This window comes from Notolepis coatsorum (genome assembly GCF_963971535.1).
Source record: "Notolepis coatsorum genome assembly, chromosome: 4".
In the NCBI taxonomy this organism is placed as follows: Eukaryota; Metazoa; Chordata; class Actinopteri; order Aulopiformes; family Paralepididae; genus Notolepis; species Notolepis coatsorum.
Window position 1 is genome coordinate 107,015,447 of NC_140168.1, and position 20,353 is coordinate 107,035,799.

The 20,353-nt window shown below is 43.6% G+C and overlaps 1 protein-coding gene across 1 annotated transcript in view; it reads right to left on the minus strand.

The window, feature by feature from the left end:
• The window catches only part of LOC311226647 (nucleolar protein 9-like), a 93,711-nt gene that overhangs the window by 56,147 nt on the left and 17,211 nt on the right, over window positions 1-20,353 (minus strand). The window contains exons 3-5 of the mRNA XM_084312064.1: window positions 18,550-18,786; window positions 11,104-11,310; window positions 3,367-3,474 (exon numbers count right to left, since the gene is read on the minus strand). Coding sequence (XP_084168190.1) covers window positions 3,367-3,474; window positions 11,104-11,310; window positions 18,550-18,786 — 552 coding nt within the window. The remainder of the gene's footprint in view (window positions 1-3,366; window positions 3,475-11,103; window positions 11,311-18,549; window positions 18,787-20,353) is intronic.

Below are 20,353 nucleotides of genomic sequence, written 5' to 3' on the forward strand. Positions count from 1 at the left end.
ACTTGTCTGATTGAAAACTTTATTAACAGACCGCAGAATGGGCACAACTCAGCACGCTCTGAGCAAAGGAAGGAACGGAGATATGAATTGAGTAATGCTTGCCTTGCTATGGTCCGGTAAATACGCTGATGTTATTGAACGTGTAACTATATAACGTTAATGCCACAAAACGAATGCCTTTGTTAATCATAAGTAGTAACTTTATAATAATAATAATAATAATAATAATAATAATAATAATAATAATAATAATAATAATAATAATAATAATAATAATAATAATAATAATAATAATAAGAAGAAAGGGTTGGGGGGGGGGGGGGGGGTAACCGCCGGGCGCTACCACCCCTGCCCGCGACACAGAGTGAACGGCGCACGACCAGAGGGGAGACTTCGAATCCGTGTTTCACTTTCAATAACGAATGCGTGCTTGCCGAATCCCAAACAATATTCATGCTGCAAAGTCATCCTCTAAAGATAGACATTTAGACTAGAGGCAGGCTATATGCTATAAAGAGTAGACTACTACTACTAAAAAAAAAAAAAAAAATGCATTCCAAACTTTTATTTATTTTTTTTGCTGTAACCGCGGCGGGAGGAAATATTTCGCAAATTTGTGCGGTAAGGAAAACATCAATACCGCGGCAGCCCTAGAAGTGTGTCGCTTGGTGAACAGGTAACTCACCTTCAGGTGTCAGGTTACAGGATGTAGAGGTAACCTGGTGAACAGGTACCTCACCTTCAGGTGTACAGGTGTCAGGTTACAGGATGTAGAGGTAACCTGGTGAACAGGTAACTCACCTTCAGGTGTACAGGTGTCAGGTTACAGGATGTAGAGGTAACCTGGTGAACAGGTAACTCACCTTCAGGTGTCAGGTTACAGGATGTAGAGGTAACCTGGTGAACAGGTAACTCACCTTCAGGTGTACAGGTGTCAGGTTACAGGATGTAGAGGTAACCTGGTGAACAGGTAACTCACCTTCAGGTGTACAGGTGTCAGGTTACAGGATGTAGAGGTAACCTGGTGAACAGGTAACTCACCTTCAGGTGTACAGGTGTCAGGTTACAGGATGTAGAGGTAACCTGGTGAACAGGTAACTCACCTTCAGGTGTCAGGTTACAGGATGTAGAGGTAACCTGGTGAACAGGTAACTCACCTTCAGGTGTACAGGTGTCAGGTTACAGGATGTAGAGGTAACCTGGTGAACAGGTAACTCACCTTCAGGTGTACAGGTGTCAGGTTACAGGATGTAGAGGTAACCTGGTGAACAGGTAACTCACCTTCAGGTGTACAGGTGTCAGGTTACAGGATGTAGAGGTAACCTGGTGAACAGGTAACTCACCTTCAGGTGTACAGGTGTCAGGTTACAGGATGTAGAGGTAACCTGGTGAACAGGTAACTCACCTTCAGGTGTACAGGTGTCAGGTTACAGGATGTAGAGGTAACCTGGTGAACAGGTAACTCACCTTCAGGTGTACAGGTGTCAGGTTACAGGATGTAGAGGTAACCTGGTGAACAGGTAACTCACCTTCAGGTGTACAGGTGTCAGGTTACAGGATGTAGAGGTAACCTGGTGAACAGGTAACTCACCTTCAGGTGTACAGGTGTCAGGTTACAGGATGTAGAGGTAACCTGGTGAACAGGTAACTCACCTTCAGGTGTCAGGTTACAGGATGTAGAGGTAACCTGGTGAACAGGTAACTCACCTTCAGGTGTACAGGTGTCAGGTTACAGGATGTAGAGGTAACCTGGTGAACAGGTAACTCACCTTCAGGTGTACAGGTGTCAGGTTACAGGATGTAGAGGTAACCTGGTGAACAGGTAACTCACCTTCAGGTGTACAGGTGTCAGGTTACAGGATGTAGAGGTAACCTGGTGAACAGGTAACTCACCTTCAGGTGTACAGGTGTCAGGTTACAGGATGTAGAGGTAACCTGGTGAACAGGTAACTCACCTTCAGGTGTACAGGTGTCAGGTTACAGGATGTAGAGGTAACCTGGTGAACAGGTAACTCACCTTCAGGTGTACAGGTGTCAGGTTACAGGATGTAGAGGTAACCTGGTGAACAGGTAACTCACCTTCAGGTGTACAGGTGTCAGGTTACAGGATGTAGAGGTAACCTGGTGAACAGGTAACTCACCTTCAGGTGTACAGGTGTCAGGTTACAGGATGTAGAGGTAACCTGGTGAACAGGTAACTCACCTTCAGGTGTACAGGTGTCAGGTTACAGGATGTAGAGGTAACCTGGTGAACAGGTAACTCACCTTCAGGTGTACAGGTGTCAGGTTACAGGATGTAGAGGTAACTTGGTGAACAGGTAACTCACCTTCAGGTGTACAGGTGTCAGGTTACAGGATGTAGAGGTAACCTGGTGAACAGGTAACTCACCTTCAGGTGTACAGGTGTCAGGTTACAGGATGTAGAGGTAACCTGGTGAACAGGTAACTCACCTTCAGGTGTACAGGTGTCAGGTTACAGGATGTAGAGGTAACTTGGTGAACAGGTAACTCACCTTCAGGTGTACAGGTGTCAGGTTACAGGATGTAGAGGTAACCTGGTGAACAGGTAACTCACCTTCAGGTGTCAGGTTACAGGATGTAGAGGTAACCTGGTGAACAGGTAACTCACCTTCAGGTGTACAGGTGTCAGGTTACAGGATGTAGAGGTAACCTGGTGAACAGGTAACTCACCTTCAGGTGTACAGGTGTCAGGTTACAGGATGTAGAGGTAACCTGGTGAACAGGTAACTCACCTTCAGGTGTACAGGTGTCAGGTTACAGGATGTAGAGGTAACCTGGTGAACAGGTAACTCACCTTCAGGTGTACAGGTGTCAGGTTACAGGATGTAGAGGTAACCTGGTGAACAGGTAACTCACCTTCAGGTGTACAGGTGTCAGGTTACAGGATGTAGAGGTAACCTGGTGAACAGGTAACTCACCTTCAGGTGTACAGGTGTCAGGTTACAGGATGTAGAGGTAACCTGGTGAACAGGTAACTCACCTTCAGGTGTACAGGTGTCAGGTTACAGGATGTAGAGGTAACTTGGTGAACAGGTAACTCACCTTCAGGTGTACAGGTGTCAGGTTACAGGATGTAGAGGTAACCTGGTGAACAGGTAACTCACCTTCAGGTGTACAGGTGTCAGGTTACAGGATGTAGAGGTAACCTGGTGAACAGGTAACTCACCTTCAGGTGTACAGGTGTCAGGTTACAGGATGTAGAGGTAACTTGGTGAACAGGTAACTCACCTTCAGGTGTACAGGTGTCAGGTTACAGGATGTAGAGGTAACCTGGTGAACAGGTAACTCACCTTCAGGTGTACAGGTGTCAGGATGTAGAGGTAACCTGGTGAACAGGTAACTCACCATTGACTATGTCCATCAAGGTCTCCGTTAGACTCTTCAGCTCGTACCAAAAGGAGGTGGGGGCCTCGAAGTCCGTCAGCTGAGGGACGACGTTACGCTCTCTGGCACCTGGGAAAGAGTGACACGTTACGCTCTCTGGCACCTGGGAAAGAGTGACACGTTACGCTCTCTAGCACCTGGGAAAGAGTGACACGTTACACTCTCTAGCACCTGGGAAAGAGTGACACGTTACGCTCTCTAGCACCTGGGAAAGAGTGACACGTTACGCTCTCTAGCACCTGGGAAAGAGTGACACGTTACGCTCTCTAGCACCTGGGAAAGAGTGACACAATCAATTCACGCTAGCTTACCCGGAAAGGGGTGAAATAGGGCTTCTAAATTCAGATAGAGAACATTTTGTAATATTTGATATCCAAAACTTAGCAATATTTAGTCTAAAGGCTACATTTATGCTGACCGCATGTTTATTTAGGTTAACAAGTTCTCTCTCTCTCTGCAAAATATAAATGTTCATCATTTATAATATAATGAATTAAAGAATTGTTTAAAGAACTTTCCATCCGTCATCTAATAATATATTCCATTACCTTTCCTATCTGTATGGAAGTCAAAATGTTGGTATCGTGACAACACTACAACATACAAAAGCAGCTGGACATACTAACATGTCTTTACTAGAGTTGTTCCGATACCAGTATCGGAAATGCCTCCGATACAGCCTAAAATGCTGGTATTGATATCGGCGAGTACACTTAAATTCTATGCTCCGATACCATATGACGTCATTTATCAACAACACGCGGTATCCTCCTGCTGAGAGTGAGCATTATAAAACAAACGTGTTTTTAACCTGTTCCAGGCGTGGAATATTTTCGCCTAAAATATATACCTAGGTAAATGGAATATTGCTCCACTTCTACAAGGCCCATTTGCATATTCTTGGTATCTAGGGAAATCTATGGACCTCAGGGAATGTATTCACAGTGTCAGAAATATTGTGTCTATTACTAGGCTTGCTTAAATTGTGATGAAACCAAGTTGAATATGAATTATGATTTTTCTTTGCATCTTTGACAGTGAATAACACCATGATAATAATGACCAAACTTAAAAAAACTGCCACTGATCTCGTTTAGTACCTTCTTGAGATAAAAAAAAATCGAAGGAAATTAATAAAGGGAAGATGATTGAACCGAAGGTTCTGTAGATACAGTACTGAATTCTCCCATCCGGACCAATGCAATTTGAAATATAATTATAGAATATAGAATATGATGCTTATAAATTACCTTATTATAGCCAATTCGCATTTATATATATATATATATATATATATATATATATATATATATACATATATTATCTTTCAAATGCCCAAGTTCAATTTGGATTTAGTATCACCAGGCGTGCATAAGAACAGATAATGATATCTACTGTAATTTACTGTACTTTATTTTCACCACAGTACAACCATTTTGAAACTAATTTCAGATCTAATTGTTGCTACATGCTAACAATAGGGAGGAGAAACTAACTGCGTTTCAATATTTGTCCAAAACGTTACCTTTTGTGGCTTATTATCCAGAATAATAACAGTTATTGATATAATTCATTCAGAACGCTGAACTTTGAACCCCCATATAATCTGCCAGGAAGTGTAGTTCGGAAAAATCCCAACGCTGATCCACAGCTATACATGCCCTCGACAAAATGGCCGCAAAAAAACTACAATTCCCATGGTTAAAAATTTCCCAAATGGTCGCCGTCTTGCAATAGACTTCAGCAAATCGAGAAGTTAAAACTATCTAATGGCACTTTTAACCTATTGCTAAACTAACGTATTGATGATAATATACATTCTACATGCTTTTGTGACATGTTAGTGATGTTAATACTTGAATACGTTTGATTTTAAAATCGCAATTTTTTTTGCATCACTCTGAAAAATATTGATTTATGACCAGATGCGGTTAATCGACCGTGAATTAAAGTGTCAATGCTGTTTGTCATTTTAACAGCAGATACTTTCTTAAATGCCATCGTCCCGACAGAGCAGTGTGACAGGGAGCGCTGATGTGTTTGCTTGCTGGTGTTATTTAGCATTAGGTGAAGAGCTAGTTTTAGCTTAACGTTACCTTGGCTAAAGTTGGGACTATTCATAATCCAGCAATAATGGCTGCAGACCTGCAAGCAAAGTACAGCAAGTTGGCACAGGAGTATTCCAAGGTAAATCACTTTTTCCCCAGTAACGTTACATTCTTTCAATCTACCGGTAGCTCACGTTAACTGGCTAACCTAGCTCACGTTAACGTGGCTAACGTTAAGTGTCGTCACTGATCGACAATTAATGATATAATGCGGACAGCCATACCGTGACAATGTTTAGCTTTTAGTGCCAAAGGATAAGAGTCTGAGGCGGAGTCTCAAAAGAGAATGTTGAATATTTATTTTGCATTAAAAATCACAACATAGACGTTACTATCACGCAACTGAAACGGAGCAGCCTGGATAAAGTGCAACAACGTGTAACGTCCGTGCGGAACCAATGTGCCAACAACCTTTCCGTGGGTGAACTCATTAAGCATAGTTGTCAATTAATGATACTAATACTAATCTATACAATCACCTGTTGTTGAATAAATACCATTACTTTCTAGTTATTACTAAAAAACAGTATATATTAGGGATGCACCGATATGAAAATTTGCCACCGTTACCGATACCGATTGTTCAACTAACACAATCGGCCGATACCGATACTTGTGGCAAAATATTTTTTTTAAATATTTTTTTTTGTAATATCTTTTTTTTGTAATTTTTTTAATTTTTTTTATGAAACTACTGTATATTTGTCTTACAAATTGTGCTCACCGATATGAACATAGGCCTCTTTACTTACTTAAAAAAAGGAAACATCAAGAAATAGCACTATCTCTCTCCCAGTATATTCTGCAGGGCTGCATCTAGATACTAGTTCTCCCAGCATGGTCTACCCTGCTGGGCTGCAGCGAGATACTATTGTCTCAACCAATGAAATTTTGATTGACAGTCGATTCTGCCAATTACGTCACACACCGCTTGCACCCGCCTCTGCTGTTACCACCAATCGGCAAGCGTGTATACATTTTTTACTACTGCTTTTGTCCGCCATTGATTTTGACGATTAGCTTTTAGCTCCGCAGGATGACTTAAATGAGGCATAATGATTTTACTGCAACTAATGTTATAATAAAACAAAGCCTTTCTATACATGCGTCTGATTGAAAACGTTATTAACAGATTGCAGAATGGGTAAAACTCAGGGCTCTGTGAGCAACGGAAGGAACTGAGCTAAATAATATGCTGATGTTATGAACGTGTAACACTAACTATATAATGTTAATGCCACAAAATGAATGCCTTGTTAATCATAAGTAGTAACTTTGATGCAGTAGCTTGTAGGGATGGGTACCTTTCACATTTGAACCGATACCGATACCGGTACCTGTGAATCGATACCGGTACCCAACGGTACCTTTTTTCGGTACTTTAGTCTCAAGAAATTTTATTTACCTACCTCAGTCGTAAAAAAAGAAAATCCAAACATCAAATAACTACAATTTCGACAGTTTTCGGCTCGTCATTGCTCCGACTGCTTTGTTGTTGAATCAAGTAAAATCCTAGGTAAGCATATATTGTGCGTGTGAACGTTGACATGAAAAGAAAAAAGTAAAAAAAAAAAAAAAAAAAAAAAAAAAATTTGGTTTCTCACTTGATTCGATACTCGGTAGTACCGACGTGTTTCGGTTCGGTGCCTCAAAAGTACCGAATTCGGTACCCATCCCTAGTAGCTTGTGTGTGTGTGTGTGTGGGGGACGGCGGGCGTTGTGCAGGTAGGTCGCGAGTGAACTTTTTTTTGTCTTGACGCTACACAAATTGATTGATATTTATCGGCTACTGCCATCGGCACATTCGAGCTTATCGGCCGATACCGATTGCAGTCAACAAGACACTTATCGGCCGATACCCGACAGATACATCGGTGCACCCCTAGTATATATAAAACAGTATCTGTAAAGATTTTTTTTTTTATAATTTATATAATATTATAATTTTTTAATGTATGCACTGGTATCGGATCAGTATCGGTTGTGAGAATGGCGCTGCAACGTCCGGCTGCCTTTCTGTTCGCTCCGTCGAGACTGTGCTTACTTTTGTTAATATTTATAGTTTTAAGAGTTTTGTCTGTACCAACAGTAGGTGCATTTAATGTGTATGACCGTCAGTCACTTATAGACATCGGATTACGGGAAACTTACCGATTGGATTACTCACTGGACCAGCTTTCCGAACCGCAACAATGGCCTGAGGAGATTCTCCGGAGAATAGGACCAGAGCCTTTGTTCCTTGATCCCAGGAACAAAGGAACCAGACGGCGTGGGAAGAGAGCTGGGATCCGTAACAGGCTGAGATCCAGACGCCACCGAACGCCATTGCCCAGTATATTGCTAGCCAATGTACAATCAATTGACAATAAACTGGATGACATCCGAGCAAGGATTCAATACCAAAGAGACGTTAGGGACTGCAACGTTCTCTGCTTCACCGAAACGTGGCTCACGCCGGACGTCCCAGATCACGCAATCCAACCAGCTGAACACTTCTTTATCCACCGCAAGGATCGTACAGCAGAGTCCGGTAAACAACGTGGAGGAGGTATTGCCTTCATGTTTAACAACAATTGGAGCGATCCAACTAACGTGAAGGAATTATCCAACCACTGCTGCCCAGACCTGGAATATATAACCATCAAGTGTCGTCCTTTCTTCCTCCCGAGGGAGTTAACGGCGATCATCCTTGTAGGAGTGTATATTCCACCGCAAGCCAGCAACAACGTCGCGCTCTCCAGACTCCACGACGAGGTAAATAGAATACAAGCGGCGAACGTTAACACCGCCATTTTGGTGCTGGGTGATTTCAATAGCGCCAATCTGAGAAAGGTATTACCTGACTTCTATCAGCATGTGACATGCAACACCAGAGGCGGTAACATCCTAGATCACTGTTACACGCAATTTAAAGGTGGCTACAAGGCTCATTCTGATAGTGGCTTTGGTAAATCAGATCACGCGTCCATCTTTCTTTCACCAATGTACAAACAGAGAATCAAAAGTACTCCTGTAGTCTCGCGAGAGGTGCAGAAATGGGATTTGACGTCGGGGGAGACGCTCCGGTCTGCGTTTGACTGCACAGACTGGAATGTGTTCCGCGACACAGATAACATTAATGTCTACACGGAGACAGTGCTGGACTATGTTTGTACTTTGGTGGAAGAAACAATCCCCACTACCAAAATGAGAGTTTACCCAAATCAAAAACCCTGGGTAGACAAATCCGTCCGTGAAGCTCTGAGAGAGCGCACCAAAGCATACAACGACGGCCTAGTGGCAGGCAACATGAATGACCACAAGGTGGCGCGATACAACGTAAGGAGGACAGTGTCAGAGGCCAAACGGCGCTACAGGGATAAAATTGAACTCCAGTTTGAACAAGCTGACTCTAGAGCTATGTGGCAGGGGCTCAAAACGATGACAGACTACAAAGGCGCCTCCCTCAAACTGAACAGTGACATCTCCTTAGCAAATGACCTCAATACCTTCTATGCAAGGTTTGATGCTGGTAATAACAACACCAGCTCACAAGCCACGGCAATGGGGGGGGGGGGGGGTCGGCTGCTGATGGAGGCGCAGTGTTCAGGGTAACAGAGCATGAGGTGAGGCGGACCTTTAAAAAAGTGAATATCAGGAAGGCAGCAGGTCCGGACGGCATCCCCGGCCGCGTCCTAAAAGTCTGTGCCGACCAACTGGCCCCAGTATTCACTGACATATTTAACCTGTCCTTAGAACAGGCTGTCATCCCCACCTGCCTGAAGAAGTCCACTATTATCCCTGTACCCAAAAAATCCAAGCCTGCTTGCCTCAACGACTACCGCCCTGTAGCTCTCACCTCCATAGCCATGAAGTGCTTTGAGAAGCTAGTAAAGGGCTACATCTGCTCCTCCCTCCCCATCAACATGGACCCCCTGCAATTTGCATACCGCCCCAACAGGTCCACGGAGGACGCCATAGCCCATGTGCTGCACACAGCAGCATCACACCTGGACAAGAGGCAGGGGAACTATGTGAGAATGCTATTCATCGACTACAGCTCGGCATTCAATACCATAGTCCCCTCCATACTCATAGCCAAGCTCAGGGACCTGGGCTTGAACTATGACCTCTGCCAGTGGGTCTTGGACTTCCTGACTGGCAGACCCCAGGTGGTGAGAGCAGGCAACTGCACCTCCTCATCCATCACCCTCAACATAGGGGCCCCCCAGGGCTGTGTTCTGAGTCCCCTCCTCTACTCCCTGTACACACACGACTGTGTGGCTCAGCGGAGTAGCAATACAATCATCAAATTTGCTGACGACACAGTGGTGGTGGGCCTGATCTCTGCCAACGACGAGAGGGCCTACCTGGAAGAGGTCAAGGTCCTGGCGGGATGGTGCCAGGAAAACAGCCTCTCCCTGAACGTCAGCAAAACAAAGGAGATGATTTTGGACTTCAGGAGGTCGGGGGTCAAGGACTACAGCCCCCTCAGCATCGACGGGGCACCGGTTGAGAGAGTCAACAGCTTTAAGTACCTCGGAGCCTACATATCCGAGGACTTGACATGGACCACACACATTGACAGTGTTGTGAAGAAGGCACGACAACGCCTCTACTTCCTCAGGCGCCTAAGGAAGTTCCAAGTCAGTCAGAAGATCCTTAAGAACTTCTACTCATGTACAATAGAGAGCATCTTGACCGGCAACATCACCTCCTGGTTTGGGAATAGCACTGCACAAGACCGAAGCAGACTACAAAGAGTGACACGTTCAGCCGAACGCACAATTGGAGGGGGGCTCCCCACCCTCCAGAACATTTACAACAAGCGTTGCAAGGGCAAGGCTAAGAGAATCATTAAAGACTCCAGTCACCCGAACAACTGCCTCTTTGAACTGCTGCGGTCAGGCAAGCGATACCGGAGTCTCAAGGCGAGCACAGAAAGACTCAGAAGAAGCTTCTATCCCCAGGCCATCAGGCTGCTAAACGAACAATGAACACTACACAACAACAACCACCAAACGCACATAGCACACACATCCACACGCACACACTCACTTTAAACAAACACACTGTAGCACCCACTCCACACACTTTATAGCACACACCCACTTTAAACAAACACACTGTAGCACCCACTCCCCACACTTTATATTTATTGATGAAGGATTGCACTACAACTCGTACACCTTACTGTAAATTGTACCTTAATTGTACCTCATCCCATTTCTGCTTTGCACTATATAGTACTGTACATTAGTACACTGCATAGTATTGTATATTATATGGTAACTCAGAACATTGTACATATGTCTATACCGAACACTGTGACCTCATTTTCTTCTTCTAAATTACATGCTATACTATGTTATTTGATACTATCTTGTCTAGCACAGTCTCTGGAGCAACTATTAAAGAAACTTGAACTTGGTATCGGCCGATACCCAAAGCTTAGGTATCGGAATTGGATCGGGAAGGAAAAAATGGTATCGGAACATCTCTAGTCTTTACTACTCTGCACTCAACACTGTTTGATGAACATTGTTACTCTGCTGTAAGAGTCGTACCCCTTCCTGCTGACTTGTCGTTTGGGGGGGGGGGGGGGGGTTACCTGGGCGTGTCTCTGTGCGGGGGGGTCCCAGGCAGCCGGACAGCACGTGCAGGAGGGTGCGGGCCACATGCGAGCCGTGAGTGTGTCTGATGAACTCAGCGCTGTTGTCTCTCACCACCTGGCTGAAACACAACACCTGGGCCTCCAGTATCCCACAACCCCCCTCTTCTTCTTCTTCTTCTTCTGCGGCAGACTGACGTGATGACTCTAGGAGGCACACGAGACACACATCATATACCTTCACTAAGGGCTGTGCCTTCATGAGACACACATCATACACATTCACTAAGGGCTGTGCCTTCATGAGACACACATCATATACATTCACTAAGGGCTGTGTCTTCATGAGACACACATCATATACATTCACTAAGGGCTGTGCCTTCATGAGACACACATCATACACATTCACTAAGGGCTTTGTCTTCATGAGACACATCATACACATTCACTAAGGGCTGTGTCTTCATGAGACACACATCATACACATTCACTAAGGGCTGTGCCTTCATGAGACACACATCATACACATTCACTAAGGGCTGTGTCTTCATGAGACACACATCATACACATTCACTAAGGGCTGTGCCTTCATGAGACACACATCATACACATTCACTAAGGGCTGTGCCTTCATGAGACACACATCATACACATTCACTAAGGGCTGTGCCTTCATGAGACACACATCATACACATTCACTAAGGGCTGTGTCTTCATGAGACACACATCATACACATTCACTAAGGGCTGTGCCTTCATGAGACACACATCATACACATTCACTAAGGGCTGTGCCTTCATGAGACACACATCATACACATTCACTAAGGGCTGTGCCTTCATGAGACACACATCATACACATTCACTAAGGGCTGTGTCTTCATGAGACACACATCATACACATTCACTAAGGGCTGTGTCTTCATGAGACACACATCATACACATTCACTAAGGGCTGTGCCTTCATGAGACACACATCATACACATTCACCAAGGGCTGTGCCTTCATGAGACACACATCATACACATTCACTAAGGGCTGTGTCTTCATGAGACACACATCATATACATTCACTAAGGGCTGTGCCTTCATGAGACACACATCATACACATTCACTAAGGGCTGTGTCTTCATGAGACACACATCATATACATTCACTAAGGGCTGTGCCTTCATGAGACACACATCATACACATTCACTAAGGGCTGTGTCTTCATGAGACACACATCATATACATGTAAAGTGCATTAATACAGTGACATGCTTGGTTCTGTATGAGCCCCTGAGAATGTGCTTCATGCCGTAAAACAAGTAAGTAAAAGAGGAATAAAGTCCCAACACACTATACAAATATAAAAAATATTAAATAATAATAAGATACACAAGTACAATGAAGGGAAAATGCAGGCAATGAGGCAAAATGCAGAAAATTAGGTATGGATGTAGTGCAAATCTCTTTAATAAATAGATCAAATATGGTGTAGTGTTAAAGTGTTTAAAGTGTCTAAAGTGAGTGTTAAGGTGAGTGTTTGTTTGTGTGCAATGGGTGTAGGTGGATGGGTTGATGTTACATGGTGTAGGTGGATGGTTGATGTTACATGGTGTAGGTGGATGGTTGATGTTACATGGTGTAGATGGATGGTTGATGTTACATGGTGTAGATGGATGGTTGATGTTACATGGTATAGGTGGATGGTTGATGTTACATGGTGTAGGTGGATGGTTGATGTTACATGGTGTAGATGGATGGTTGATGTTACATGGTGTAGATGGATGGGTTGATGTTACATGGTGTAGGTGGATGGTTGATGTTACATGGTGTAGGTGGATGGGTTGATGTTACATGGTGTAGGTGGATGGTTGATGTTACATGGTATAGGTGGATGGTTGATGTTACATGGTGTAGATGGATGGTTGATGTTACATGGTGTAGATGGATGGGTTGATGTTACATGGTGTAGATGGATGGTTGATGTTACATGGTGTAGATGGATGGGTTGATGTTACATGGTGTAGGTGGATGGTTGATGTTACATGGTATAGGTGGATGGTTGATGTTACATGGTGTAGATGGATGGTTGATGTTACATGGTGTAGGTGGATGGGTTGATGTTACATGGTGTAGGTGGATGGTTGATGTTACATGGTATAGGTGGATGGTTGATGTTACATGGTGTAGATGGATGGGTTGATGTTACATGGTGTAGGTGGATGGTTGATGTTACATGGTGTAGATGGATGGTTGATGTTACATGGTGTAGGTGGATGGTTGATGTTACATGGTGTAGGTGGATGGTTGATGTTACATGGTGTAGATGGATGGTTGATGTTACATGGTGTAGATGGATGGTTGATGTTACATGGTGTAGGTGGATGGTTGATGTTACATGGTGTAGATGGATGGTTGATGTTACATGGTGTAGGTGGATGGTTGATGTTACATGGTATAGGTGGATGGTTGATGTTACATGGTGTAGGTGGATGGTTGATGTTACATGGTGTAGGTGGATGGTTGATGTTACATGGTGTAGGTGGATGGTTGATGTTACATGGTGTAGGTGGATGGTTGATGTTACATGGTGTAGGTGGATGGTTGATGTTACATGGTGTAGATGGATGGTTGATGTTACATGGTGTAGGTGGATGGTTGATGTTACATGGTGTAGGTGGATGGTTGATGTTACATGGTATAGGTGGATGGTTGATGTTACATGGTGTAGATGGATGGTTGATGTTACATGGTGTAGGTGGATGGTTGATGTTACATGGTGTAGATGGATGGGTTGATGTTACATGGTGTAGGTGGATGGTTGATGTTACATGGTGTAGGTGGAAGGTTGATGTTACATGGTGTAGGTGGATGGTTGATGTTACATGGTGTAGGTGGATGGTTGATGTTACATGGTGTAGATGGATGGTTGATGTTACATGGTGTAGATGGATGGTTGATGTTACATGGTGTAGATGGATGGTTGATGTTACATGGTGTAGATGGATGGTTGATGTTACATGGTGTAGGTGGATGGTTGATGTTACATGGTGTAGGTGGATGGTTGATGTTACATGGTGTAGGTGGATGGTTGATGTTACATGGTGTAGGTGGATGGTTGATGTTACATGGTGTAGATGGATGGTTGATGTTACATGGTGTAGATGGATGGTTGATGTTACATGGTGTAGGTGGATGGTTGCAGGGCTGTACGCTAAGCTTTTTCACTAGGGGCACACTTGCCTCTAAATGAGAAATTTAGGGGCAAAGAATATTTTTTAGGGGCAAATTTTTAAATAACTATTTTACCATTATAGTAGGGCTGGGCGATATGGCCTCTAAATGATATCGCGATATTTTGACATTTCCTCTAAAGCACTTAAAAATGCTTGATTTAACCCTTTGATGCATACAGTCACGCCAATATGATGATTATAATAAGTCCCTGAAACAAATGTTTGCATTATTAAACCATGAAGATGCTTTAAAAAATAATTTTATGAAAATGTACTAAGAGAGTAGTCTACTGACACACTAATAAAAAAAATTATTTACATCTAAGACAATTTATATAAAAACTCTTGGGTGCCTTTTACACAGTACTGTGTTTTCTATCCACTTTAGCCAAACACACACATATATATATATATATATATATATATATACACACACTACTGTGAGAAAATAATAATCACACAGACTTAATGATTTTAGAATATTTCAGATAATGAAATTAAATGTTTATATCATCAACTATCCAGTTAGTATTTATACTGTGTGTAACATTTGGCTACTTTAAATCATTGAATGTAGAGAGAGCGAGAGAGAGAGAGAGGGGGGGGGGGCGAGAACGAACAAGAGAGCCAGCCCCCCCCTTCGGGTTTTGTTCTAGGTTGGCGTTTTGATCGTCTAAGCTGCCGTAGGTGATGACGTCACACTCGAATGTAAACAGGAAGAGATGGAGATGGAGACACACGGAGATCGAAATTGAATGATATACAGAAATGAATAACCAATAAATATGAAGTTATGTTTAAACTTCTGTTGTCAAGCGTTGTCAATATAACCCACCCAGGGTTTCCGTTAGAAAAAATTGTTGCCGGCCTCAGTGTCCGGTAGATTTCAATCTACCGGTCAAATGAGAGACATTCCGGTCAGAGTTTATTGAGCTTAAAAACAATTGATAGGCAAAAGAATGACAACAAAACAAAAGAATGACATCATCAAGGCATGTAGATTTATAATATTTTTACTTAAAACTAGGCTACTTTTGCGTATAAAGTCATTATATTCCAAATAAAATAAGTCCCGAGACTCGTGCTGCTGCCGACTTTAAATCAAATAGGTGTCTGTGGGCAGTCGCCCGACATTAATAAACAACAGTCTGTTATAATCACATTTTTATGAGCTAACGAATTCCGTTATATTGGACATTTGTATTAATGATATCAAGCGAAGATCTGAGAAATTTGGCAGAGAGAGACGGCAACATTATCGTGGGTCTGCGTGACGACTCTCTCTCTCCACCTCCCAATGACTTATTTGCGAGAGTATGGCGCTGCAGAGCAGCAGATTCAGCTGTTATTGGCTCTTTTCTGGGAACCGCACAACAGCGCCCCCCACCCAACATTGAATTGAAAATGGCTGAATTGGAGTACTGCTGGAGTACTGCATTGTGCTGCTGTTGCTCCGGCTCTGCAGCTTCACAAAAGTTCGCACACCCAGCACTAAGCTCTCGCTGACGTCGTTGTCATTATTAGAAGCAACGATGAAACAAATCATGTAATGATTGTTTCGTTCATCGCATAGGCTATTTAATTTTAGCCTATTTTAATACAATTCAAATAATCAAATTGTGCTTAGACTCAGGGAATTATTTTCACCGGACATTAAGACCGGAGAGATTAAATATGTCGGACTTCAACAGATTTTGCCGGTCAAATACCGGTAATTACCCCCTTTCCTCACGAATGGAACTAGTCTTGTGGAGTCCGCTTTGACCGTTTTCCAGGGTTAGCAGAGATCGCTAGTTAGCTTAGCATAATCCTAATGGATACCTTGGTTAGAAGCTACCGTTAGCTCATTGCTCGTGTCAATTAAATTGCATGTTATTAAAGGTCCGCGCTGGTCTGTCTAATATGAAATTACAACCGCAACATTATATTGCACTGTACAGCCCTGGTTGTAGGCTAATGTTTTACTACAATTTGTATGGATTAATTTAGGAGTGAAATGCGAATGAAGGGTTGAAATCACCACTCGCAAGCTTGCCCCCAGATATTATTTTAAACTCGCACGGATCAAATTAGGGGGCAATTTGCGATCATATCATCGCACTGTACAGCCCTGGGTTGATGTTACATGGTGTAGGTGGATGGGTTGATGTTACATGGTGTAGATGGATGGTTGATGTTACATGGTGTAGATGGATGGTTGATGTTACATGGTGTAGATGGATGGGTTGATGTTACATGGTGTAGGTGGATGGGTTGATGTTACATGGTGTAGATGGATGGGTTGATGTTACATGGTGTAGGTGGATGGTTGATGTTACATGGCGTTGGGAGCCTGAAAGATGCTCTATGTGCCTCTGTTTTAATATTCCAGCTGCTCATCTCAAACTCCGCTCTATGTTTCATATTGGGAAACACTACATAGAGGATGAGCTCTCTCGTTAACTATGGATCTGTGGTGGTTGTCTCTTCACAGAGCACTGAGACAGAGAGAGACAGAGAGACACAGAGACACTGAGACAGAGAGACACTGAGACAGAGAGACAGAGACAGAGAGACAGAGAGACAGAGAGACAGAGAGACAGGGAGACAGAGAGACAGGGAGACAGAGACACTGAGACAGAGAGACAGAGACACTGAGACAGAGACACTGAGACAGAGACAGAGAGACAGAGAGACACTGAGAGAGAGAGAGACACTGAGACAGAGAGACAGAGAGACACTGAGACAGAGAGACAGAGAGACACTGAGACAGAGAGACAGAGAGACACTGAGAGACAGAGAGACTGAGACAGAGAGACAGAGAGACAGAGAGACACTGAGACAGAGAGACAGAGAGACACTGAGAGACAGAGAGACTGAGACAGAGAGACAGAGAGATAGAGAGACAGAGACACTGAGACAGAGAGACAGAGACACTGAGAGACAGAGAGACAGAGAGACAGAGACACTGAGACAGAGAGACAGAGACACTGAGACACAGAGACAGATAGACACTGAGACAGAGAGACACTGAGACAGATAGACACTGAGACAGAGAGACACTGAGACAGAGAGACAGAGACACAGAGACAGAGAGACAGAGAGACTGAGACAGAGAGACAGAGAGACAGAGACACTGAGACAGAGAGACAGAGAGACTGAGACACAGAGACAGAGAGACACAGAGAGAGAGAGACAGAGAGACACAGAGAGACACTGCGAGACAGAGACACTGAGAGACAGAGAGACACTGAGAGACAGAGACAGAGAGACAGAGAGACACTGAGAGACAGAGAGACACTGAGACAGAGAGACACTGAGACAGAGACACTGAGACAGAGACACTGAGAGACAGAGAGACACTGAGACAGAGAGACAGAGAGACAGAGAGACACTGAGACAGAGAGACACTGAGACAGAGATACACTGAGACAGAGAGACAGAGAGACACTGAGAGACAGAGATACATTAGCTGCAAAATATGTAGACGGTTGTCACAAAATAAGAGAACAAGCCCTGTAAATGTATCTGAGTGGCCACACTTGAAAAATGACTACCCGATCGAGTGACTATTTTGTAAATTAATATGTTTCTTGTTGATTGTCCTTACTGTTATTACTAATATTATGATATTTTATTGCTTAATATATATGTTATTGTTTGTATGTTGAACTTGCTTTGGCAATAAGTATGTTAATATTTCATGCCAATAAAGCCTATTTGAATTGAATTGACAGAGAGACACAGAGACACTGAGACACAGAGACACAGACACAGAGAGACACAGAGAGACACCGAGACACAGAGACACTGAGACAGAGAGACAGAGAGACACTGAGACACAGAGAGACAGAGAGACACTGAGAGACAGAGAGACACTGAGACACAGAGAGACAGAGAGACACTGAGACACTGAGACACAGAGACAGAGACACAGAGAGACACAGAGAGACACAGAGAGACACAGAGACACTGAGAGACAGAGAGACACTGAGACAGAGAGACACTGAGACAGGGGTGTTGTCTCTTCACAGAGACACTGAGAGACAGAGAGACAGAGGGCCAGCTGATTTCAGCCACCCCTGGAGCAGGTCAGGGATTCGGTGCCTTGCTCAGGGACACGTTAGACAGGAATGGAAACATTGGTTGTTGCAGGAATGTGACCGTCTGGCTCTGGGTGTCTCTGTGAAGAAATGTCACAAAGGGTAAAGCGGTCACAACACAAACACTCACCTGTCCATCTAGAGATCTGTCTGAGCGCACTCTCCACGACATGACCGCCACACCGGTCACACGACACCGTCTTGAACTCCGACCCCATGTCTCCGCCCAATTCGGAGAGCACTTCCCCAACCTGGTCGGGGCTGGCCAATGGGAGCAGCCGCTGGAGAGTGATACTTCCTGTCCGGTCCATGGCCACCAGGGTGGCCTGACCTTTCACCTCTGTGAGAACGTTCTCCACAAACATCACTGCAGACGGAGAGATCAGGGGTAAAACAATAATCAATCACAGTCGCACATGCTGCCAGAAGCAAGCTGCGTTTGATACTTACTTGCAAAATAGCAACACATTACCTAAATGAACGCCAAAAACGAGATATCTAGTTTTTTACCGTTTCTGAGATTAGGGATGGGAATCGAAAACCGGTTCCTAATTGGCCGATGCCTGGAACCGTGTGGCTCCCGTGACTTTCGATTCCCTTATCACTGCCAGGTTTTTCCTACAGTTGCGCAATAAAGTTAGCGTTAGCATGTAGCCATGGCAGACTCTATTTGATTCCTTAAGGGCTCGAAATTGCCTGGGTTTTGGTAATATGCTCCCGAAATGCTCCCGCTGTTTGGCTACTTCTATCATGTGCAGTGAAAACTACTTGAATGCTTTAGAACCTAGTCATTGATTTAGTTCAGGGTGAGCTAAAATTAGCCGCGGAGCTAACGCTAGCTAACGCTATTTAATCAAGCTCACAAAGAGAGATAAACAGCTGACAGCGGATAGTACAGGTACAAATACAATAAAACAGCAGGTGGGGGCTGTTGTGTAAACCTTGTACTCTTTAGTTCACATATAATAAGAGACGGAGTGTTTGTTTACTAGTCTCTGTAAGCCAGGAAGTACCATGGTGCAACATACAAATGTGTCCGTGTAGCAACACAAGCCAATACCTTATAGGACAGGGGCCCGGGGAGGGAGCTCTGTGTGTGTGTGTGTGCGTGTGTGCGTGTGTGTGTGCGTGTGCGTGTGAGTGAGTGAGACAGAAGTCAGAGGAATAACAACCTGTTATTCAATAGATTAAATTAGTTTAAGAATAAAAAAATAAATACATTTTAAGAGAATCTCAAATACATTATTTTATTTAAGTGTAGGCTATAGTTAATGTTTTATTTTTTACAGTTTTTGTATTTTTCTGACATGGGTGCTCAACAATAAATGACAATCAGAAATGTCAAGTTGCATGTTGTTATTCTAACCAGCTTAGACCCCTACGCTCTGCATCTTCTGGCCGCCTCAGACCTACTCCTATCCAAGCTCCGGGAGGGTCATCAAAGAGAAGTCGCCTATTCTCAGTCCTTGCCCCACAATGGTGGAATGAACTACCCACCCCAGTTAGGACAGCCGAATCACGTCCAATCTTTCGCCGTCGACTAAAGACGCACTTCTTCAACCATTATCTGAATAAAAAAAAATATATCTAACCCTAACTAACTGTACTGTCATGCACTTGTCCTAATAAACTAACCTACACTGTAGCACTCAACACTTTGATGAACATTGTTGCTCAGCTGATAGAGTTGTGCCCTTCCTGATGGCTTGTCGTACAGAACTTGTAAGTCGCTTTGGATAAAAGCGTCAGCTAAATGACTAAATGTAAATGTAGTTCTGTTGCATTTCCAATTTATTTATTTAAATCATAAATTGAGCAGGTATCGATAAGGGAATCGATAAAGAATCGAATCGATAAGCAGAATCGACAATGGAATCGTATCGATAAAATCCTATCAATTCCCATCCCTATCTGAGATATCTATATATATATTT